This window comes from Lissotriton vulgaris, chromosome 10 (genome assembly GCF_964263255.1).
Source record: "Lissotriton vulgaris chromosome 10, aLisVul1.2, whole genome shotgun sequence".
Classification (NCBI taxonomy): Eukaryota; Metazoa; Chordata; class Amphibia; order Caudata; family Salamandridae; genus Lissotriton; species Lissotriton vulgaris.
Genome location: NC_141698.1, coordinates 173,360,577 through 173,379,910, shown reverse-complemented (window position 1 = coordinate 173,379,910; position 19,334 = coordinate 173,360,577). Strand labels below are relative to the sequence as shown.

Genomic DNA, 19,334 nt, shown 5'->3' with positions numbered 1-19,334 from the left:
GTGACGTGTGAAATTCTTGTTTCTCTCCATGTTTCAAAGACCCTATTTTTAGGTGTAACTTAACTGTACAGCTGGCTGCCACGGCTATTGTTTCTAGTTGTTTAAAATAAACGTAGAGTGGGCTTTGGCTCTGCCCAGATGAGTACTTTTCTTTCATCTCTTGCAATTGGCTGTTTAGTGTATCATTCTGCCTCGTCTGGAGTGCTTACATTGCAGTGTATGAGGGCCTATTTTACAGCTCTTCAGTACACTGAAACATACCTTTTTAGGTCTCGCCCACGCAGTGTGTATGCGCTGCATAGGAGAGAGACCTAATGCCATCGGCACAGCTTTGGGGCAAAATCGTGCAAGCGTTGCATTGCTTGCAATGGCAATGCGTGCACGTCTGGCAATTTCCTTGCGGGAGCGCGTGGCACCATATGGTGGTGCCATATGGTCGCACGCTCCCGCAAGGGAATCGCGCAGTCCACCTCCCCTGCTGCCGTGCGCTTGTTTTTAATGGGCGGGCCAGGCTGCAAATTGCTGTCACCCCAAACTCCTGGCTTTAAAAAACTTGCTTTTGTGCTTCTTCAATTTCATTTTTTCAATTACTGATCCATCTCAGATTAGCAAGTAAAAAAAAACCCTCATTTCCTAGGTGTGCGCATTTATGAATACCCATACGAGTACCTATGAAATGATGTAGCACCCCTTTTACTTTTTTTTTTCGTATGTCATTAGGCCATGCTGCACAGCTTTGCCAAAAGGCCTAACAAAGCCAATAGGTCACAAAGACAAGACCAATTGGGTTTGATAATGCTTTTTTTCCTGCTGCCAAATGTGTGTACGCTAGTCATCAGATTACTACTCACTGCAAGTCCACACTTTTGCAGTGAGCACTGCGAAGTATTATCCTAGATAAAAAAAAAAATTCTTGACTGCCTGGTGTGCACTAGTTTTTATTTGTATCTTGTTTATTAATTTAAAGTTGCAATTAATTTATGTGGAGTATCTGTTATACCTCGACTGGTATAATTGACTGTTATGTAGCAACTAAGTGCCTGAGTTTATTTTGGAAACATTTCAGATCAAAAGTACTGCCTTAAGTCTTGCCCTGCAAATCAGTTAGATGGAGTGCCCAGTTCAGGGTCCATGCAAATATAATCCCTAGGTATATATATATATATTGACATAGTTTTCATTTTTAATAATACCTGGATGCTTCTAATTCTGACATAGGGATATGATTGTACTAACTATTGTCAAATTAATGAAGACACACAAATGATTTTATTTGATCCACACGTTTACTCAATGCCAAATTTAAAGTTAAAGTAGTATAATAGTAATGGCATGTTGATATTAGATTCACTTGTAATTTAATTTAATTTATAGTTTTAACCCTTGTTAATAGGAGGGATATTCATAATAATGATGATATGTGATTTTATGTGCACTTCTGAGGACGGCCAACCAGACAGTGGTGCAGCGCCTGTCTCGGGCCGTTGTTGTCCGTGTGGGTCCCTGTGTCTGTCTCCTGTCTCCCAGACATGCTGCAGGCCGCCGTCCGAGCCCTGGGGCCATGGGTCCTGCGGGGGTCCCTCTGCTCCCTCAGGCCCGGACCCTGCACAGCATGACCAGGAGCCCAGGCCCAGGCGTTGCGGTTGTGAGTATCTTCCTCCAATGCAGTGCCCCCCACCACCCGTACCCCATTCACTTTGACCTTTGCTTCTGCCCCTCCTCTTTACTTTATGCAATTGCTGTTTGACAAAAAGAGAGTTTGATATGAGATGAAGCAGGGCAGTAATAACAGTTGGCACAATCACGCATTGCATAAAACACAATTTCCTGCCACTGGGATGCTTTTGTGGTTTTTTAGTTTTTTACTATGCTGGGTTTTTGCTCTTTAGCAGTACGTGGATAGAATATTGTGCCTTTGTTTCTGTACGGCCAGTAGACATCTTCTATGATTGTGCGCTCCCTAATACCTCTTTGAGTGCAGAGAATTCCTGAGATCAGGTCTTAGCAAATTTGAATACTTAGAAGATAGCTCAAAGGGTTAATGTTCCTGCTGGAGAGTTCTGTATGTTCTATGCTCATCATAAGGAGCAGTTCTTGTATAAGACGTTAAAGTTGTTCACGCTTCTGTTGCAGAGGTGTGTGCTTAGCTCACATATCACAAACAACAGTCCGAGTAGGATAGCTCAGTGGGTTATACTTTGTTCTGTCGCAAGGACTTTGTGTCACCTGCAGCGCATACTCTTGAATTCTGGGAGTGACTGCTTTGATGATGGCAATCTACTCTACTTTACTGTGTCCCAGGGAGTAAGCAGAAAGATGCTGGTCACTCACTCCCCGGGGTGCAATATATTCAGACCTCATTAACTGGCCATTCTCTTCACCACAAATGTATGGTAATGACCACTGGCTGAGATTAATTAAGCGTTCTATCCATCACTCCTTGTAATCTTTATTGTGAGCCCCTAAGTGCACCGCTATGCCCAGATGTGGGCCCGTGTTCACTGTGCCACTGGAACTAAGCTGCACATGGCCGGAGGCCCCAATAGGCAACAAACATTGGCATAGCCAATAGGTCTCGCCTTTGGGACCTTATAAGTGTTTAACCATGCAACAGTTAATGTTGTTGCACCAAGGATATTGTGCTGCATAACTAAATACTTATAAGATCCCAAAAGCGAGACCGATTGGCTATGCCAATGCTTGTTTTGGTTTGCTGTTGCAGCAGGCTTATTAAATGTTTTAGTCAAGACTGGCATTTTTACTTACTGGAGAGCTCCTCTTATGCTCATAAACAAGACCTGTCAAAGCCAACTTGTCTGACTTTACAGTTCCAACAGAATCATGCACAAATGCTGTTTGTATAAATTAGCTAGCACACAAAAATCAGACCTTGTAACTTTGTGTTTGTTTGTCATTGCTACCCTAATATGGGAAGAAAATGTGCTCTACAGTGACTAGGGTGCACACGGTAAGTGTTTCAATAGCTCTTTCAGCAGTGATTCCTTAATATGTTTATTATGTAGCATGTGATTGGAAGTGGTGTACTTCCAACCAGGTGCATTGGAGTCTATCAGACCCTTGCGCCACTGACATTATAACCTCCTACAAAAAAGAACACCCAAGGGCCAAATACCAGGTCCCAGAAATTCCCTGTTAGTCGCCCCATTGGACATTACAAGGTCCAATGTAAATTCACAGACCAGGTCCATTTCACCCCGGAATTCCAGCTATTGAAACATCAAAATATTCAGGGTAAAGAAAGAGTAATTACTGGGGAAATCGTACCCAGCATTACAGATTCTTCTGGCATTTACTCATTTCAGAGACAGCACCTGTGATCCCATTTAGTACACTAGAATTGGTAACTTTGAGGATTCGATTTAACAGGGACAGCACCAGGAACTGGATCATGTGGCCTTTTTTGCATTGTACATGTTGGAACTCTCACTACATACATCACAGGTACAGGCAGAGGCAGGGTGACCACAGATTCACACATTGCACGCTAACTGACGCACTATGCAGTGCAACACAGAATAATACTCAGAAAAGTGTTACTGTTTTAGACTTCTATTAGGATGGCTAACAAATGGCTTCCCTTCTTGGAGGAGTTGAATGCTAGAGCTAACAGTGTTGAAATCTCTTTACTGTTGTGTTTCATTATCTGTACACGGTTCCCTTTCACAGATGGGGTCACTTTTCCACCAACAAAATTATGTAGCTTTAGGTTTCTAATCCAATTTGTATTTTATTTGCCAAAACACGTGAGATCAATCACAGTTCTGATTGATTACCTGGGCTATGGGTTGGCACCTCTGTGGAAATTAGTTGTTTGACATTATTATACTATTGTTGCTGTGCAATCCATTTTGACCCATGGATTGGACTTTAGTATGTATTTGTGTTTCTCATGTTCCTTTTTGAAAGACAACAACTTAAGGGACTGAAACAATCTGAAAATACAAATATGCATGTGTCTGCTCAGGTTTTTAGGGGTAATGCCAGCTTACAGTGCAGAAGATGACGCGCTCACAACAAAAGTGGTGACTTTCTACGAGAGAGGAGCACAGTCAGCCCTTCCGTCACACCAGTCAACTGTACTCTTATTTGATCCAAGCAATGGCACTTTAAAAGCTGTGAGTATTGCCATCAGCCTGTCTGTGTTTAATGTAGATCTGAAATAGGGAGTGAGTTACTCGTTGATAAAGATGTCCCAATCAATCCTCTCTCTCTCTCTCTCTCTCTCCTCTCTCTCTCACACACACACACACACACACACACCCACACACACACACACACACACTCTGTTTCTCCATGTCTTACTTTTATACAAGAGAACTGGCCATTGACTGAAATAAAGTCTGTATTTACTGTTTAAAATTTGCATGCACCTTAATACTGGGGTAGATTTTAAAGCTGACTAAAGCAAAAATAACTTGCGGAGGAGAGTGGTCTTTCTCCTTAATCATTTTGATGCGGCGCCCCCTCCAGTGTAAAACATTTTTCTAAAAAAAATAATTGGGCCCCTCCCCCAATAAACACATATTTTTCCCAATTACACTATAACATTGACAATCTTTAAATATGTATAAACATATTTACACAATGCAGTTATCCGTTAAAAAAATACATGATTTGCAACATACTATTCTGGTCAGCCAGGTCTAACTAAAGTGTAAAAGTATCATTCAGTAGCCCTCCCCCCTTGACACCTACTCCCAGTCATCAAATGAATGACAAAAGATGTTATTAATGTCTTGACTCATCATGGTTTATCAACTTTTTAATCCCCACAGTGTGTGTCAGAAAGACACCCACCGAACCATCTCTCACTTCTCTGAAAAAATGAACATTTTACGGGAGATATGGTTGATGGTGGGAGATTAATACTGTCTCCACCACAGTAGCTAAAAGACGCAAAAGTTCACACACATAGGGGAAGATGTGGCGTAACAACCAGAACTGCGGACTTTAGAACTAGGGAACCGGGTTCGCGTCTCAGTGTCGGTTCAGCAGCCTGTGATTCTGGGCAAATCCCTTAATCCACCAGCCTACAAAATAGCCATGAATGTACCCTTGTGTAATGTAACTAACTGGTGCTCAGGTAATTCGCTCCAATACCTTCGGGTCGAGTTTGCTATTTAAAACGGCAAAAATGTTTTTAAAAATACAGCAGAACCTTACATAATAAACAATATGACAGATAACATCATAATCAAAGCACAGTCAGATACTTATTCAGTCTCCCATTGAAATGTCGTTTCCATAATTCATAAGTGATGAACATCAATTCCCTTCCAGACCATATCTAGTCAAAGTTGGAAGGAGAACAGATCCTGTGCACATGCAAGTGTAGTATGTAGTCCTGGTGTGAGGACTAAAGATTCTGCTGAGAGAAAGTAGTTGCTTCAAAGTACAAAAGAACGTAGGATATCAAGGTTCATGTGAAATCCACTACCCGGACGCCGCTCATTTACAGACGCACGTATCGTGTGTGCTCCTCCCTTGATTCAGGCACCTGTTCGAAGCCCGGGACACAACTCGCCCTGGCCCTCCTCGCCTGCTAGCGCAACAGCTCTCTGGCGTTTTTCGCCTTCAGTACACACGGACGTGGTTAGATGTCCACCGTTCCGTGCCTAACCGATCTCGTCACTACTGTAGCCCTGCAGCCCTGATGAGTTACACCTCCTTCACGGTGTGACGAAACACGCGTCGGCTGGCTACTATTTCACTGTACTGACCACTACTTGACTTATAAAAAACTTTATTCACATGAACCTTAATATCCTACGTACTTAGTACTTTGAAGCAACTACTTTCTCTCAGTAGAATCTTTAGTCCTCACACCAGGACTACATACTACACTTGCGTGTGCACAGGATCTGTTCTCCTTCCATTTGGTCTAGGCCTCCCTATCAATCAATCAATCAATCAAAGACATTTGTAGAGCGCTCTACTTACCCGGAGGGTCTCAAGGCGCTTGGCGGGGGGGGGGGGGGGTGCTGATACTGCTCGAACAGCCAGGTCTTGAGCTTCTTCCTGAAGGAGAGGTGGTCTTGGGTCAGGCGCAGGTCGGGAGGGAGGGAGTTCCAGGTTTTGGCGGCCAGGTAGGAGAAGGACCTTCCTCCTGTTGTCGTTCTTCGGATGCGGGGGACGGCGGCGAGGGCGTGACTGGCTGATCGGAGATGGCGTTTGGGAGCGTAGAAGTTGATGCGGTTGTTGAGGTAGCTCGGGCCTTGATCGTGTAGGGCTTTGTGTGCGTGGATGAGGAGATGGAAGGTGATTCTTTTGTTGACGGGGAGCCAATGCAGGTCTCTCAGATGTCCGGAGATGTGGCTGTGTCGTGGGATGTCGAGGATGAGTCTGGCTGAGGTGTTCTGGATCCGCTGGAGTCTCTTCTGGAGCTTGGCGGTGGTTCCGGCGTAGAGGGCGTTGCCGTAGTCCAGTCGGCTGGTGACGAGGGCCTGGGTGACCGTCTTCCTGGTCTCGGTGGGGATCCACCGGAAGATCTTCCGTAGCATGCGCAGGATGTTGAAGCACGACGAGGAGACGGCGTTGACTTGTCTGGTCATGGAGAGGGAGGAGTCCAGGATGACGCCCAGGTTCCGTGCGTGGTCTGTCGGTTTGGGTGCGGTGCCCAGGGCGGGGGGCCACCAGGAGTCATCCCAGGCGGAGGGCGAGGAGCCCAAGATGAGGACTTCCGTCTTGTCTGAGTTCAGTTTCAGGCGGCTGGTCGTCATCCACTCGGCTACGTCTTTCATCCCTTCGTGAAGGTCGGCTCTGGCGGCGGCGGGGTCGTTGGTCAGGGAGAGGATCAGCTGGGTGTCGTCAGCGTAGGAGATGATGTTGAGGTTGTGCTGGCGTGCGATGGCCGCGAGGGGGCTCATGTAGACGTTGAAGAGGGTGGGGCTCAGCGAGGATCCTTGAGGGACGCCGCAGATAACTTCGGTGGCCTCTGACTTGTACGGTGGTAGTCGGACTCTCTGTGTTCTTCCGTCGAGGAAGGAGATGATCCACTCCAGTGCCCTCTCCTGGATTCCGACGTTGCTGAGGCGCTGCACTAGGGTGCGGTGGCAGACAGTGTCGAATGCCGCGGAGAGGTCTAGGAGGATGAGGGCCGCTGTTTCTCCGTTGTCCATCAGGGCTCGGATGTCATCGGTGGCAGCGATGAGGGCGGTCTCGGTGCTGTGGTTGGCTCGGAAGCCAGACTGTGAGGGGGTCGAGGGATCCATTCGTCTCGAGGAAGGTGGCCAGCTGCTTGTTGACGGTCTTCTCGATGACTTTGGCTGGAAACGGGAGGAGCGAGATGGGGCGGTAATTCTTGAGTTCGGTGGGGTCCTGTCATGATCCCACTGCATAGTCCCACTGTCGGCAAGGTTAAGAAACGAAAATGCCTGATCCAGAGATCATTTAATAAATATTCACACTGGTTACGTCAAGGACCTACTTGGAAGACCACTCTGAAATCCATTCTCAGGGTTTTGAATCTGTCTTCAGTTGTGCCAGCAATGCCACGGCGAGAAGACAAAGGTTCTCGCTCTAGTCTTCCAGAGCGCGAGACCAGTAACATCGAGTTGGCGCATGCGCGCCCAGGTAACTGCGCACTTCAACTGAATAGATCAACGGAGAGAGCAGCGTTTCCTCAGCGCGCCTGAATTCTAGTGCGCTCCTTCAGAGTTTCAGAGCAGTTTTGTCCAGGAAAGTATTCAGAACTATTTCTAGAGTAACACTCGAGTTTTGTGGTAATTTGTTCTTTTCACGAATTCATCTTCAGAGTCTTTTGGTCGTCAGAGAACAGTATAGTCAAGTACTGGAGATAGTGCGAAGTCAAGGATATGAAATATGCTTATTCATTTGGAGGAACGCCTTCTGTGAAGAGAAGGTTTCCAATCTTCAGAACCAAGTAAGACTTTCAGTGTATAATTGAATGCTGCGCCACATCATCATTCTGTGAGGAATTTCAGTGACTGAGTTTCAACTGTCAAGAGACTTTTCTAACCCTCTTGCCTCAAGGAATAAAAGGGCACTGAAGCACTTATAGACTTGGTGTTCAATTTAAGACTGCTCATCCTTTCGTGAGAATCGAACTCATAATTTCAACCTTCCTGTCACGAAAGAGAGAAAGAACTTACTCCAACTCCATTCTTTAGTTCTTGAGCGGGAACTGAAGCTCTTACAACTGATCAAAGAAAAGCTCAGGCAAACATAGAGTGGGGCAAAGTCATTGGTGAAAAAAGGTAATGAGAGTAATATCAAAAGAATATTTAGAGTCTGAATTAATAGTTTTAGAATAGAGTTACATTATTGTCATTGTTACAGGTATCGCCAGAAGAGAGTTAACCGAAGAAAGACGAGTCTGGTTGATACCATCACCATTGAAGTCTCTCTTGTTTGTCTTCCACTTCCCCTTTCCCTTCTGATTGAATTCGAGAGATTAGTGTTTTCATCACTGTCTCCTGTGTTTGATCAGGGGGTATCGGGGGCTAGCGTCTGTTCCTGGGGAGGTCGCATTTGGTGTTCTGACAGATTGAAGTGCCAAGAGGCCTCTTTCTGAGGTGCACAGACCTCTCCCCGAGCAGACATGACTGAAGGTTTAGATGTCAAGGCTTTGGCCACAATCCTTGATAGTATGCAAAAACAATTAAATAATTCGTTGGAAGACAATAAGAATCTCAGGGCGGAGATAGAAAGAACTAGTCAAGAAAACTTGCAAATAAAATTAAGATTAGATGAGTTGTTAGATGCAGGTCCAAGTTTTAAGTCATCGACAAGTCAAATTAGTAGCTCATCACCCTCAGATATCTCAACACAAGTAATTCATGCAGTCTCGCCCATCATTCCATTAGCCTCTCCTGAGAGATTTAGCGGGGACCCTCAAAAAGCCCAAATCTTTCTCACACAATGTTCCTTACACTTTTTGTGCAGGCCCGTAATTTTTGCTAAGGATCAATCAAAGGTGGCTTTCATTCTGTCGTATCTGACTGGTGACGCAGCTGCGTGGTCCATGTCTCTAGTTACTAAGGACGACCCCATTTTGTACAAGTTTGAGGAATTTAAAGTGGAGTTTCTGAGAATCTTTGATAGACGTTCAGCGTCACAAGCTACAGATAACGAATTACTCGATCTAAAACAAGGCAATCGAGACTTGGTGGCATATTTAGCCCAATTCAATAAATTGATTGTGGAGACTCAATGGCCGGAAGCGAAAAGAGCTGCCATCTTTTATCGAGGGTTAAAAGATGAACTCAAGGACGCTCTAGCGCAGATTCCAAAAAGACCCACAGAAGTGTCCGAGCTTATTGATTTAGTTTTACAAATGGATCATAGGCTCAACGAGCGGAAGTGTGAAAAGAGAAGAGATTTTCGTCCTCCTCCACCTCGATTCGATCGCATGAAAACTGAGAGTCAAAGGGTCAACGAAAGTTCTCAGTCAGAGGAGCCCATGCAAATTGGATCCATCAGGGGGCCCTTATCCAAAGAAGAAAAGGAAAGAAGAAGAGCCGGGCAATTGTGTTTATACTGTGGATTATCGGGCCACTATGTCAAAGACTGTCCAAAGAGGCCAAAGATGTCGCAGCAGGTAAAAGATCGGCTTCACCTGTAGTCGGAGCTGCACAGGTGGAAGCAGAACCAAAGTCAGCTTCTAATTCTCAACAGATTGTTAATACTCTTCAATCCTCTGCTCCTCATTTAGTAGTTTCATTTACCATCGAGTTTCGGAATTCCAAGATTAGTGAAGTCACTGTGATGATTGACTCGGGGGCGACGGGCAATTTTTGTGACATTAAGTATGCTCAACGGATTGGGATTCAATTCATTCGGAAGAAGGTTGTAGAGCCGGTGAGAGCAGTGGACGGAACCAATTTATCATCTGGCCCAATTACTCATGAAACTGAGAAGATTCAATTAACTGGGTTGAGTGGTCACACTGAAGCTTTAATTTTTAACCTTATCGATGCTCCTCAATTTCAGCTTATATTGGGTCTTCCATGGTTAACGGAGCACAATCCACGCATAGATTGGGAGAAGAGAACAGTGGAAATGAACTCCATTTTTTGTAAGGAGAATTGTTTTTCTGAATCCACCTCGGTAGAAGATGACTCCCCAGCACGAAAATTGGCCGATCATCCAGCTTTGATTTGTTCAATTGAAACCCAAGAGATTCCAGCGGAATACCGAGATTTATCTGCAGTTTTTGATAAGAGAGAGGCGGAAAAACTTCCTCCTCATCGCCCGTATGATTGCAAGATAGAAATTGAACCGGGAGCCGTGCTTCCGTGTAGTCGTATCTACGCATTGACAGAAGATGAGAACAAGTACTTGAAGACATATCTGGAGCAATATTTAGAGAATGGATTCATTCGGCCCTCCAAGTCGCCTGTCTCTTCACCCTTATTTTTCATTCCAAAGAAGAATGGTGAATTGAGAACCTGTATTGATTATAGAGCGCTCAATCAGGTAACAGTTAAAAATAGATATCCTCTCCCACTTATTTCTGTGCTCCTGGACCAAGTAAAAGATGCCAAGATCTACACCAAATTAGACTTGCGTGGAGCGTATCATTTAATCAGAGTTGCTGCTGGGGACGAGTGGAAAACCGCTTTTCGAACTCGACATGGATTATTCGAGTATCAGGTGATGCCATACGGTTTATGTAATGCCCCAGCAGCTTTTCAACATTTTGTGAATGACATCCTACGAGAATTTCTGGACAGAATAGCTGTGGTCTACATTGACGACATATTAATTTTTTCCAAGAATGTTCAAGAACACATTTCCCATGTCAGATCAATTCTTGTTCGACTACTTGAAAATCATCTCTTTGTGAAACTGGAGAAATGTGCCTTCCATGTGGAAGAAGTGGAGTTCCTTGGATTTGTATTATCTCCCAAAGGAGTCAGCATGGATGTGTCCAAGGTCAAGGCAGTGCAAGACTGGCCTTCCCCTTCAAGTGTGAAAGAAATTCAGAGTTTTATTGGTTTCTCCAATTTTTATCGGAGATTCATTCCAGACTTTTCTCATATGGTTAGCCCCATTACGCGTTTATTGAGAAAAGGAGTTAAGTTTGAGTGGGATGAGAAAGCGGAAACAGCCTTCCAATTTTTAAAAAGATCCTTCACTCAGGCTCCCATTCTATTGCATCCCAGGCCTGAAGAACCGTTTTTTGTGGAGGCTGACACCTCAGATGTCGCCATAGGAGGGATTTTATCTCAACGGCATCCGACTACAGGTCAGTTGCACCCCGTGGCTTATTACTCACGGAAATTGACTCCTCCTGAATGTAACTATTCCATCTCGGACAAAGAATTGTTAGCTGTGAAGGCGGCCTTTCTTGAGTGGAGACATTATTTACTTGGCGCTGCTCACAAGGTTACTGTCTACACAGATCACCGTAATCTGCAATTTTTAAAGTCAGCAAAGACATTGACAGCACGTCAGCTTCGATGGTCTCTGTTCTTCGCGGATTACAACTTTGTTATCACTTTCAGACCAGGTACCAGTAATGTAAAAGCAGATGCGCTTTCCAGAATTGACTCTAATTCCAGAGATGTTAATCCAAAAGATCAATCAATCATTCCAGAGGAGAAAATTGTTGCCATTTCCATTACAACAGATTTCACCGAAGAGATACGGAAGGCGTTATCTTCAGATGAAATGGAGAAGTGGTCCAAGGAAGACTCCAATAGAGATATTCGAAAAGGATTGCCTTATCATCAGGATAGCCTCTATCTTCCTACGAAGGAGTTACAGGAAAAGGCTTTGAAGATTTGCCATGATGGAGCCTTAGCTGGTCACAAGGGTATCCAGAAAACCACAGAGTTAATTGAAAGAAATTTTTGGTGGCCGGAAATGAGATCACAGATACGACAGTATGTTACCACCTGCGAGCGATGCTTGAGAGGCAAAGCTGATCGAAGGGCACCTTTGGGACAGTTAATGCCCTTACCAACCCCCCCTCATCCATGGCATACGGTGTCCATGGACCTTATTGTAGATCTCCCAATGAGTCAAGGGTTGAATACGATATTAGTGATGGTGGACACCTTTTCTAAAATGGCCCATTTTGTCGCCCTAAAAGGTATCCCTTCAGCTCCTCAGTTGGCTCAAATATTTACTCAGCATATTGTTAGACTGCATGGTATTCCTCAAGTCATAGTCGCAGATCGAGGGTCACAATTTGTTTCCCACTTTTGGAAGGCCTTCACCAAAAGATTGGGAATAGACGCTCGTTTCTCGACCAGTTTCCACCCAGAAACTGATGGACAAACCGAGAGAGTCAATCAAGAGTTAGAACAATATTTGCGACTCTATTTGATGAATCAGGAGGGAGGATGGTCAGATCTAGTTTGGTCAGCTGAATTTGCCTACAATAATGCTCAACACTCCTCCACCGGGTTCTCTCCCTTTTACTTGAACTATGGTAGACATCCTAGTTTTATTCTAAGCAGGGAAGAGGCTCCAGTTCCAGCTGTTGAGGGTTTTGTAGAAAAGATGCAGGATTCCCTGAGTCAAGCCAAAGAAAATCTCGAAAAGGCCAAAAACAGTTATAAGGCACAGGCTGATAAGAAGAGAAGAAAGAATTCCCCCTTCAGAACAGGAGACCAGGTTTGGCTATCCACTAAACACCTTAGGTTAAAAGAAAACCGCAAGTTTCAACCCAGATTTATCGGACCCTTTAAGGTAGAAAAGATGATCAACCCAGTCTCAGTTAAAATACACTTGCCATCATATTTGAAAGTTCACCCAGTCTTCCACGTATCTTTGATAAAGAAAAGTCCACAGCACATAAGAATGCAATCCACACCTAAACCTATAGAAGTAGATTCTGTAGATGAGTTTGAGGTACATAAAATTTTAGATTCTCAAATCAGAAAAGGTAAATTGCATTATTTGATCAGTTGGAAGGGTTTTGGCTCTGAAGAGAACTCTTGGGAGCCGTTTGACAATGTTCATGCTCCTAGACTTGTGCGAGAGTTTCATCAGTCAAATCCAAACAAGCCAAGAATGAAGGGACGCCTTTTGGTGGGGAGTACTGTCATGATCCCACTGCATAGTCCCACTGTCGGCAAGGTTAAGAAACGAAAATGCCTGATCCAGAGATCATTTAATAAATATTCACACTGGTTACGTCAAGGACCTACTTGGAAGACCACTCTGAAATCCATTCTCAGGGTTTTGAATCTGTCTTCAGTTGTGCCAGCAATGCCACGGCGAGAAGACAAAGGTTCTCGCTCTAGTCTTCCAGAGCGCGAGACCAGTAACATCGAGTTGGCGCATGCGCGCCCAGGTAACTGCGCACTTCAACTGAATAGATCAACGGAGAGAGCAGCGTTTCCTCAGCGCGCCTGAATTCTAGTGCGCTCCTTCAGAGTTTCAGAGCAGTTTTGTCCAGGAAAGTATTCAGAACTATTTCTAGAGTAACACTCGAGTTTTGTGGTAATTTGTTCTTTTCACGAATTCATCTTCAGAGTCTTTTGGTCGTCAGAGAACAGTATAGTCAAGTACTGGAGATAGTGCGAAGTCAAGGATATGAAATATGCTTATTCATTTGGAGGAACGCCTTCTGTGAAGAGAAGGTTTCCAATCTTCAGAACCAAGTAAGACTTTCAGTGTATAATTGAATGCTGCGCCACATCATCATTCTGTGAGGAATTTCAGTGACTGAGTTTCAACTGTCAAGAGACTTTTCTAACCCTCTTGCCTCAAGGAATAAAAGGGCACTGAAGCACTTATAGACTTGGTGTTCAATTTAAGACTGCTCATCCTTTCGTGAGAATCGAACTCATAATTTCAACCTTCCTGTCACGAAAGAGAGAAAGAACTTACTCCAACTCCATTCTTTAGTTCTTGAGCGGGAACTGAAGCTCTTACAACTGATCAAAGAAAAGCTCAGGCAAACATAGAGTGGGGCAAAGTCATTGGTGAAAAAAGGTAATGAGAGTAATATCAAAAGAATATTTAGAGTCTGAATTAATAGTTTTAGAATAGAGTTACATTATTGTCATTGTTACAGGTATCGCCAGAAGAGAGTTAACCGAAGAAAGACGAGTCTGGTTGATACCATCACCATTGAAGTCTCTCTTGTTTGTCTTCCACTTCCCCTTTCCCTTCTGATTGAATTCGAGAGATTAGTGTTTTCATCACTGTCTCCTGTGTTTGATCAGGGGGTATCGGGGGCTAGCGTCTGTTCCTGGGGAGGTCGCATTTGGTGTTCTGACAGGTCCGCTGTAGGTTTCTTGAGTAGGGCGCTGAGTTCGGCATGCTTCCAGCTCTCCGGGAAGGTGGCGGTGTCGAAGGAGGTGTTGATGATGTCCCGCAGGTGGGGTGCGATGACAGCGTCGGCCTTGTTGAAGACGTGGTGAGGGCAGGGGTCGGTTGGAGATCCGGAGTGGATGGAGTTCATCATGCGGACGGTGTCTTCGGTGCTGATCGGAGTCCAGGCGCGGAGGGTGGTGGTGGGGGGCGGTGGTTCGGTCGTGGCGTGCGTCGGTTGAGTGCTGAAGCTGTTGTGTATGTCCGCGATCTTGTTGTGGAAGTAGGAGGCGAGGGAGTTGCAGAGGTCTTGCGATGGGGTGATGTCGTTGTTGCCGGCGTTGGGGTTGGAGAGCTCTTTCACGATGTTGAAGAGTTCCTTGCAGTTGTGTGCGTTGTTGTCCAGCCGGTCCTTGAATGCAGTTTTCTTGGTGGCGTGGATCAGTTGGTGGTGCTTCCGGGTGGCAAGCTTGAGTGTGGTCATGTTGTCCGGTGTTGGTTCCCTTCTCCAGGCTTTCTCGAGGGCGCGGCAGTTCTTCTTGGAGCTCTTGAGTTCGTCGGTGAACCATGGGGCCTTCTTGCTGCCGGGTCTGCTGGGCGGGGTCCTCAGTGGGGCGAGTTCGTCCGCGCAGTTGCTGATCCACTTCGTGAGGTTGTCGGCGGCCTGGCTGGGGTTCGCTGAGCTGGCGGGAGGGTGCTGGCTCAGGGAAGCGGCGAGCTGGTCGGCTGTGATCTTGTTCCAGCTTCTTCGAGCAACCTGTTGCTGGTGGTGGTGGATCGTCGTTCTTTTGAAGGTGAAGTGGACGCAGCTGTGGTCCGTCCAGTGGAGTCCGATGGCGTGGCTGAAGGCGATGTCTTTGCAGGATGAGAAGACGGCGTCGAGTGTGTGTCCGGCGATTTCAGGGGTGTTTTTCCCGTAGGGTTTGTGTTCCCCTGTCCTGTTTTGCACCGCGTGCCTACTGCACACCTATCTCAGTTACAAGATCACACTGCTCAGAGAGCCACTACTTCCTACTCTCCCAACGCAAACCCAGCCTCTCACTAAAACTTCTAGTCAAAGTTGGGTATGGGATGTGTAGCAGTGTATGGTTCGTAGAAGCTACAGGCACATTTCGGATTGGTTCTTTAGCCCAAAAGGGGATAGGCTCTTCAGGTTTTCTTCAATTAGCATATTTGTAAGTTTATTATGCACTAAACTGCCATTAAAGTCATTTCCTATTTTTGAAAGCAAAGTACTGATTCATTGGATAATCTGTTGTGTTACTCTGCACTTAGGGGCATATTTATGCAATTGGAGCTCAGTGCAACACAGCAAGTCACCCTGCTGCGCTGCGTTACAAAGAAAGGGCAGGAATGCGCCTTTTATTTATTACAATGTGGTGCATTCCTGCCCTTTCCCCAACACTGGCACACAATGCGCTCCCTAGTGCCAATGCAGGCACCCTTGCACTGTTGTGCAAGGGGGATTGCGAGTTATGCAGGATTGTTTCTGTGCAGGAAGGGGCACCTTCCTGCATAAAAACAACCCTGAAAGACTTATTCTGCAGCACACATAAAAAGAGGAAGAAACAAGGAGAAATAAATATATTTCTCCTCGTTACGCCTTCCCTGAGAAGGCGTATATTTTTGGCGCATTCTTAGGCCTACCAGTGATGGTGAATCTAGGAATGAGTCAAAATCCATGGGAGTTGTGTGAGAACACCCATAGAATGACCATGGAACGCCTAGGGCAGAGTAACGCAACGCAGTGATTTGTGATGTATTGCGCTACCCATGATTTGTCGAGCCACGCAGAGCCACTGAAAGTGGCCTTGCGTTTCTTGATAAATTGCAATTTAGGATTTATGTCACACATCTACCACGTTGCATGGTGCAAACGCGGCACAAACCCTTGATAAATTGGGCCCCGAGTTTCTGATCCCCACCAACTTCTCAAGTAATCCTTGATTGCTCAGTTTCGCTACCTTGAGGGAGTCAACTGCTTAAAGGGTGAACTTGGCCATTTCAATTGGAGTTCACCAGTGTTTTTTTTTTTTTTTTTTTGAAAACCTTTATTGGAAAATCAGGATATACATGCGCAAGCCCACAACCATCATGGCCGGCTGCAAAGACAGTCAATAAGAACAGGAGAGTAGCATGCAATAGGTCAATATACTAGCAGGATACATCAAAGTACATTATAAAGACTGTGGGGTGTGCGACATAGGATATGAGGTTTTCTTTTTTAAATTTAGAAGAAGAGAGGGGGCTGCAACAACAAGGACTACACACCTTACATAAAGACAAAAAAAGAAGCAGGGGGGATAAACCCCAGTAATATTCGGTGGTGGGCTATAAGTAAGCAACTCTACAATCAAGCAGCCATAGCGCAAATACCTGGACAATAGCAACGATATAGAGGGCAACTTTACCAAGTCCGATCCCCGAAAGCCCACCCCTAAAAAGCAAGGGATAGAGAAATATTGAGATGCCAATTATAGAAAAAGAACAAAGGTGCGAGACCCCGTGACAGTCAGCCCCACTAAAGAGGAAGACCCTCCCAAAGCCGGAAAAGAGCGATAGGGACCATAGAACAAAACAAACTAAAACAAAAAAACCCCCCCGCACCCGCCACCCTGCACCCCTGTAATGGCTACGGCCTAACCCACTAACAGCGTGCCTGTCGCCCCGGAACTGCCCCACAGTAGGGAAATTATAAAGAGTGGAGGAGGAGAGGAGCGAACCCGCTCCCGGGCACCCAGTGCCCCCTCGCCGGCGAGTGAACATATCAGTACAAGGGGTAATCATTGAGCAATTTATACACAGTAGGGAAAACTACGAGCGGAGCGTGAGAATTAACACACCGAAAACAGGATTAATCACAAGGCAGTACAGTTCGCATTCCCAAAGCATCCATACCCACTGTAGTAGCGATGTCGTGAAGCAATACCCCCTGCAACCAAAAGCACAAGCAAGAATGGAAGCCAGCCTTTGGCAGTCCCTCGGCCCTTCTCGTACATGAAATTATTGAGCACAGTACATGAACCAAAGCAGCAAGAACCAGGTCAGAGTAGAATATCCGGGAACAGAGTCAACTCGGCGCAGCATCATGGAGGTCAACGTGTCACTCAGCCCTCACAGTATTAGCACAGAGGACGATGATCCGGAGGGGTGATAGTTATCCTTGTCCAGTCTTGCGTAAAGTACCAGAATCAGCGACAGTACCAATCTCCAGCAAGTGCGGCGTGTGAAACCAGTCAGTGATACAGCCCTTCCAAACTCCATTCCACGAAGCAACACAGGAGAGCCCCAGTTCAATGTTAAAGTACAGCAGGAACAGCGCAAGAGCATCAAGCGGCAGGTCGTTGGGGAAGGATATTGCAGCCAGATCCAGACTAGTATGTCCAAAACGCTCAGTGCTTCCAACAATACACATATGGAAAGTCTGAAGACGCCGTGATTCCGACCATCTAGCTGCGGTGAAAGGCGCCATCTTGTAACCTCCTGGCGCTGAAGACGGCGTCTCACTGTAGAAGAGCGGGCCAGCCGATATCATTGACTCCACCGCTAGGATCGTGGTATCCAACTTGCCCCCCAACAATAGGGCGCCCTGCACCAAGGTTTCACGGAGGGCAGCCAAAGAAGCCAGTAATGCGTCGAGGCGCAAACCAGTGCTGTGTACCCCGTGCGGCAAGGTCTCCTTCACCATAGTAGCGCGGGCAGAGCAGGGCCGGTGTGGGGCCGGGGTGCGGGCTGGAAGGCGGCGAATAATGTAGCCCCCCCGGCGGGGTCACCGAGAGCTAGCAAAAGGCGCCGCTGGGATTAGCGCAGGTGAAGGGCGGCTCGCGAGAAATTAGGGAGCCTCCCGCAAAAGTCGGGATGTTTAGAAGAATACCTTTGGGCGGAGCGGATACAATGTTGCACTGTCCGAGGAAGCGGGGGCACAGGAAGAGTCTCAGTCTTCGCATGTAGTCAGGAGAAGCGCCGTCACACGCCCCCTCAGAGCAGATCGGTCCCTCCAGGTCAGCGGCGGCCGTTGTTGTTTACTTGGGGTCCAGCCTCGCAAGATGGCCGAGTCCCCGGTCTTAGAGCTGCTGCGGGCCGCTGGAGTCGCCGACGTTTTCTCGCCTCCGGAAGCAGGTACGGACCTCGGGATTGCACCCTCGATGATCGGATGCTTTCATATCCCCGTACCCTCCGTTGTGCCGCGGCGATTCACGCAGGATGTAGTCTCGACAGGAGACGATGATCGGAGCCGAGGGACTAGGCGGCCATTGCGGTCGCCGGCTTGGCTCCTCCCGAGTTCACCAGTGTTATGGTGTCCAGGGACACGAGTAGTACATGACCTCACTCCACAGGACTAGGGTCCAGTAACCTCTGACTAATTAAGACCTAGAAGAAAAAGCCTCACAGTGAAGATATGGGAGTGGTCAAAGAACTAGTTCACAGGCCAGTCCCTGCGCTCAGACCCCGCTGCACGAAGAAGAAGGGAGTGAGTGTGCCGTGGGCTACGTCCACTCAGGGCGGCAGTGTAAGTAGACTAGGACTATAAAGTGCATGGGGAAGGCTCAGCGCTCAACCCCCGCTGAACGTAGCTGAAACATGTGTACAAAGATCCATTGTTCGTCGAGGGGATAATGTACATCACTAACAAACTCCCAGAAAAAAACTGTTCACAAAGAATTAAGGGGAATTACTGGAAAAACAGAATTCTTTTTTTACAGGTGAATGGGTGATATAGTTCTGAGTCAAATTCTAAAGATCACCAAAATTCAACAATTATGTTTAGTAATGAAACCCTTACTCTTCCCCCTTTGCACTGCTGGTGACCTTTCACATGATGTCACTGCCGACCTCACAAACTAGATCCGAGAGTATCTCAGGTCTCGTCATTGAGAATAAATGCTTGCCCGACCTGGAGAGATGGGGTCGTTGATGTGGACTTCATGGGTGTGTAAACAAGGCAGGAGGCTAGAGGTGGAATAAGGAACCAGCATAGAACAACCAAGGACCTTGGCCTGCTTCTAAAGTTCCTCTGTGGCTGGTGAAGTGTGGCAGCTCTGGCAAGTGGAGGAAGAGACCCCTTTGAGTTCTTTTCATGA

At 46.3% G+C, this 19,334-nt stretch overlaps 1 protein-coding gene across 1 annotated transcript in view; it reads left to right on the top strand.

Moving 5' to 3' along the window:
• Positions 1-19,334, top strand: part of CRYM (crystallin mu) — a 92,420-nt gene that overhangs the window by 27,786 nt on the left and 45,300 nt on the right. The window contains exon 2 of the mRNA XM_086940816.1: positions 3,986-4,136. Within this exon, the coding sequence (XP_086796942.1) occupies positions 3,986-4,136 (151 nt within the window). The remainder of the gene's footprint in view (positions 1-3,985; positions 4,137-19,334) is intronic.